This window comes from Echinops telfairi, unplaced genomic scaffold (genome assembly GCF_000313985.2).
Source record: "Echinops telfairi isolate 266 unplaced genomic scaffold, ASM31398v2 ScPeMD7_2291;HRSCAF=2852, whole genome shotgun sequence".
In the NCBI taxonomy this organism is placed as follows: Eukaryota; Metazoa; Chordata; class Mammalia; order Afrosoricida; family Tenrecidae; genus Echinops; species Echinops telfairi.
Genome location: NW_022106189.1, coordinates 17,337,607 through 17,343,047, shown reverse-complemented (window position 1 = coordinate 17,343,047; position 5,441 = coordinate 17,337,607). Strand labels below are relative to the sequence as shown.

Sequence of the window (5,441 nt, the reverse complement as noted above, 5' to 3'; positions counted from 1 at the left end):
GCGCAGAAACAGCGACCTGGGCCTGGGCCCCATTTTGGACTCCAAAAATAGCGACTCTGACGACAGCTCCGAGGGCTTGGAGGAGAGACCACTGCCGGTCCTGAGTCTGGCCCCGGCTCCCCCACTGGCTCCGCCATCTCCTCCCTCGCCCCCCGTGGGCCTGGACCCCTGCGCTCCCGCACCAGCGGCCGCCTCCTCCCTGCAGAAACCCAAGATTTGGTCCCTGGCGGAGACAGCCACAAGCCCCGACAACCCGCGCCGTTCGCCGCCCAGCGCTGGCGGTGGGTCTTCCCCAGGTGCGGCCGTCGCGTCCCCGGCCCTGCAACTTTCACCGGCTGCCGCCGCGGCTCACAGACTCGTCTCGGGGCCGCTGGGCAAGTTTCCCGCTTGGACCAACCGGCCTTTCGCAGGCCCGCCGCCCGGCCCACGCCCGCACCCACTCTCCCTACTGGGCTCGGCCCCTCCGCACCTGCTGGGACTTCCCGGAGCTGCAGGCCACCCGGCCGCCGCCTTTGCTCGGCCCGCGGAGCCTGAGGGCGGAACAGGTGATTGCTGAGAATTGGGTGCGGAGGGGAAGGGGCCTCTGGGGTCCGCTCGGGCTAGCCCAGCTGGGCTGGCCGCCAGCGCATTGGTGCAAGGGGCCCAGTTCTACCTGCCTGCCCCCACCCCTGCCCCCAGGCTCTGTGCGTCAGAAGGAGAGCTTTAAAAGGTCCTTTTCTTCCCCGTTTCCCTTAGATCGCTGTAGTGCCTTGGAAATGGAGAAAAAGTTGCTCAAGACGGCTTTCCAGCCTGTGGCCAGGCGGTAAGAGACCCGGAGGTTGGGGGAATGGTGTGAAAGGCAGGCGAGGGAAAGGAGGAATACGGATCCTGATGTAGGCTTTTGCCCCAGGGGAAACAGGAGTGGGACATGCTTTTTTAAAAAAAAAAAAGTGAAATATACTCTTATCGCTTCTACCCGAATCTACGGGCGCGTTGACCCAAGTCCAGGCATGTCAGTGGAGGCCCACCGGTAGCGCGTTGAGGGAACTGATCCCTGGACCAGCAACCTGGTAGTTCGTATTTCTTCTCAGATCCAAACCACGGATCCTGACCATTCTAGTCCATTTTATTAGTAAAACCCGAGAGTATATCCTCCACTGGACATCCTTTTACATTGAGAGCCCTTCCAGTGAACTCCCCCCCACACCTCACGCCCCCCCATCAGATCCCTGGTAGGGTCGCCCAACTCTATACACCCCCTTTGCCCCAAGTCTCATGTACTTTGCTACCCTGTCTCTTTCTTCCAGACCCCAGAACCACCTGGACGCCGCTCTCGTCTTGTCGGCTCTCTCCTCATCCTAGTTCTTAAAAGAAATAACACACATTTTAATTGTTGTAATAATTGTAAAAAAAATTTTCACTCTGTATAGTTACAACCTGTACGCATGTCCATGTATGAATACCTGAAAAGGAAAGCTAAAGAAAAAGAAATAAAATAAGTGCGCCCCAGCCCTCCCAAGTCGCTTCTGTACCCCAGACTAGCTGAGTTTGTGAGGTTTGTTTGTTTGATTTTCGGGGTGGTTGAATTTCCATGAGAATAAGAGCACCTGCTTTTTTTTTTTTTTTGTATATACAGAGAAATGTACATATGTGTGAACCAAATTGTACAAGAAAGTATCTATTTTTGGCTAAATAAATGAGCTGTTGCCACTTTGACTATAACCCTCCTGTCTGCCCTTGAACGGGTCTGTTGGGTGGGTTTGTTACAACTCCCCTGCCCGGTGTTTGGTGTTTAAAGAGTCGCCAAGGAGCAGCAGGACAAGAGAAGAGGCAGGACCGAATAAGGATAGAGGTGGCACGGAAGTGGCCCGACTGGGCTGCCGCAGAAGACAGATGGAAGTGTATACACCTCGGCTAAGGAGAGAAAAGGTGCAGGAGACAGGTGGGCAATCCAGCAGGACCCTGATGTTGAGCTGGAAACTGTCTATCTGGGACCACCTTTGGTGACTAGCGAAGGACCTTAGGGAAGGGTCTGGACACTGAGGGTCTAGAGCCTTGCCCCCCATTCTTTGCTAGGAACAACTGAGGCCTTCTCAATGTTCCAAGACAGGAAGTGCTAGCCCAGCGCCAAATTCCCCCTTCAACCACGCTGCAATGCCAGAGCTCCTCCGGGAGCTCAAAGGGGCCCATTTTACTTAATAGCTTGTAGGGCTGTGCCCAGCTCTAGTTGAGAATGGGGGTGCTAGTCCTGACACCATCTGTGCGTCTTAGCACCCAGGGGGTTCTCCCCGAGGCCATGGAAGGGGCAGCTTTCTGAGGTTCCAGTGGTTCTGATCTGGGCCTGGATGCTGCCCAGAGCAAGCTTTGGGAGCAGGTCTAGGGGCTCCTGGCTGGCCTGGGGTGGCCAAGGCTGGCCTGGGGAGGGAGCCGGGAAATTTGGAGCTGGAGCTCCCTCTACAGGACAGAAGGGCTGCCTCCTTGGCCTCTCCAGCCAGGCCGCACCTCACACCATCTCAGGGTGTTTTGCCTCTCCCAGCCCCCTGGCTCTAGCTCAACTTGGACTTGAAGAGTTTGTAGGGAACAGTGACCCAAGGTGTGCTGTGTGCTAATAACCAGGCAGCCCGAAGCTAAGTGACCCTCATGGTAGGGTAAGTTCCCCTGGGAGGTTTGGACAGAGTTCTCAACCCCAAAGCCACATAGGTACTATTTGAGGCTCCCTGGGGGAGCAGAGGGGATCCAGGGATGGACTGGCCCTGGCCAGTGCAGGCACCACTGCCTGCGACCACTGGACCTGCTGCCCACTGAGTCTGGGAACCTGTGGTGGTGCCCAGGGCTGAGTACGGGGTAGGGAGCCCTGTGCTTGTCTGCTGCCCTGAGAGTACACAAAAGGCTGGGACAGCAGAGACAGATATCCACAGCCTGACTTACCCTCCAGCCCCTGGCCCAGCAGCCAGACTTATCTTGGGCCTCCTCCTCTCTCCCCTCTGTTTCTGGGGGCAGAGGGATTCACAGTCCCAGGCCCAAGCCCCAGCCCAAGGCTCCAGGGACTCTGAGCTCTGTTAGGAGCTCACTCAGTCCCAGGCAGGCCATGGAGCAGATGTGATGCCCCCACAGTGGGATGGCTGAGCCTTGAACTTTGGAGACCAGGTGCCCAGGACCAGACGGTGGACTTCTGGACAGCACAACGAGTATCTGACCAAGGCCAACCCCAACCTGTGCCCTGAAAGCCTAGTCATCCTCCGGATCTAGCTCGGGGTGTACATCCGTGAAACTTGAGGTCTATAATGAGCTTCTCTGTGTTCTTACTGCCTCTTCTTCCACTGCAGAGTAGAAATGATGACACCAAATTTGCCAGCGCTCTTGTAAGGATCAAGGATAAAACATGCCCAGGGCTGACACAGGAGGTAGTGGGTGTAAACAACCCCTACTGGGGAGCCCCCTCCCCTCACTCCTTGAGCTCTTGACAGTAAGAAGCCCAAGTCTTCCCATTACCAAGTAAAAATAAAACCATGCGGTGTCTCCTTTCAGGCATCCCAGGCCCCTGCCACCGGAGCAGTACCCCTGGAGCCAGGAAGCCTCCCAGGCAAAGTGCAGGCAGAGAGGGTGGTGAGGACAGAGGTGATGCCCAGTTGAAAGCCTTTTCAGAGGGAGATGGGTGCTGGCAGGCCCAGGAGGCTGCCTGTCCTTTGGGGGGAGGCAGGGTCTCTCTCCTTGGAGTTCAGTGGCCCAGGATGGGACCTCTCTCTGGAGGAGAAGGCAGGGCAGGTCAGATGTGTGTGAACTTTCCTCCTCCCAGAGAACATGCACACTCCCACTCCAAGAGCGCCAGAGCCGAGCCTGACCCAAAGAAAGGATGACGTGGAAACAAAACGTATCTCCGACGCTTTTCAGCCAAAAGAAGTCACCTTCCCAACATTCATTTCAATTCATTTCTTCATCTTCTTCCCAGGGTCTCCTTCAGAGCCCTCCCCCCACCCCTTGCAACTGCTTCGGTCCTTTTTTTTTTTTTTTTTTTTGCTCGCTCCTAAAACTTAACAGGAAAAGGCAAAGCAAGAGAAAGTAACTGAAGATGGGGATCTCATCCCCGGTCCTGATTAAGCTTCAATTAGAAATAAAATATGTCAATCACTGCCTGGAAGGGGTTGCTGCTGTCGGGACTAGTTATGCAAAGCACTCCAAGGTGTGTGGGCTAATCAATTAGGTCACAGGCAGGACTGTGTCACCACTTCCCTCATTATCTGCATGGGGCCCAGGGGGGAGGGGGGCTTCTGGGGGCCAGGGAGACAGAGGAGAATAAGATTATCTCCCTAAGTGATTGCCCACCTCTGGGACTGGCACATTAATGGCCTCCAATTGAATTCATTGTCCGGGAAGTACAGGGCAGCTGGGGGGGCTAACGCAGAGGAGGTGACAGGAAGGGAGGGGACACCCCTGCCACTTCCCTAGCCAGGAGCAGCAGAGGACAGGGTCCACCTAAGGGGCTATTGTTCTCTGGGCACCTGCTGACCAGGCCCTGGCCAGAGGGCTTACCGTCTTCCACCTGCCAGCGTTCTAGAAGGTTAGGGGAGGGGGCTCGAATGTTTGGGTGAAAATTGGATGTCAGATAGCCTTACTGGTTTGTTGGGCGTTTCTATCAAGAGCTTGCTTTAGGTCTAATTGTATTCTGGAAATGCCTTCTGCACCATCAACCCTCTGCCTGACTATCCCCTCCACTTCCTTCGATAGAAAGCGGGCAAATGTAGCTGGGTAAACATGTGTCTCTGGGTAGGGCTGGCTCCAAGTTGAGGGGGCAAGTCACAGACGCGTTCTAGGTCCCACGTTCCCATTCTGCAAAATGGAAGAGGTTGGGATAGATGAACATAATCCAAACAGAATGTTGTCTAAGATTAAGCATAAATGAGTGAAGTGAGGGTCCCAAGATGGTGGGGGGCAAGAGGACCGCATAACCTCTCTGGACACTGCCCCCTGATCCTACCCCTTAGCCTCTATCATCTGAGGCAGGCCACCAGCTTGATCACATTAACTGTCCATCCATCAGCCAGTCATTAAGTGCTTAGCTGTTAACCCAAAGGGGATTGTCTTGAACTTGCAATGGTTACATGGGAGCGGATACTCACAAAGATTTCCACCTGGGAAGCCCCATGGGGCAATGCTCCTCTGTCCTGTCCGATTACTGGGTGTCAGAATCAGTGTCAACGGATTTGAGTTTGGCTTCTTGTGTAACCAACCTAGCTTTGATGCAGCCGCTGAAAGTCTCCTCTGAACGGAGGCTCAGCCCCTGTGAAGGCCGTCCTGATTAGATGGGCAACCTGAGACCATAGTCAAGGAGGGAGAACTCAAGGCAGGGATCTGCCTGGGGTTCTGAGGGTAGAGGGTGATATTGCGTCCCCTCTACTTCCCCCCAAGGGACAGTCAGCAATATCTAGAGACATCTTTGATGGTCCTGACTGGGGTTGTTCCTG

General features: G+C 55.1%; 1 protein-coding gene across 1 annotated transcript in view; it reads left to right on the top strand.

The window, feature by feature from the left end:
- Positions 1 to 1,701, top strand: part of IRX3 (iroquois homeobox 3) — a 5,988-nt gene extending 4,287 nt beyond the window's left edge. The window contains exons 4-6 of the mRNA XM_004704888.2: positions 7 to 545; positions 736 to 802; positions 1,287 to 1,701. Coding sequence (XP_004704945.1) covers positions 7 to 545; positions 736 to 802; positions 1,287 to 1,341 — 661 coding nt within the window. The 3' untranslated portion in view covers positions 1,342 to 1,701. The remainder of the gene's footprint in view (positions 1 to 6; positions 546 to 735; positions 803 to 1,286) is intronic.
- The last annotated feature ends 3,740 nt before the right edge of the window (positions 1,702 to 5,441 follow it).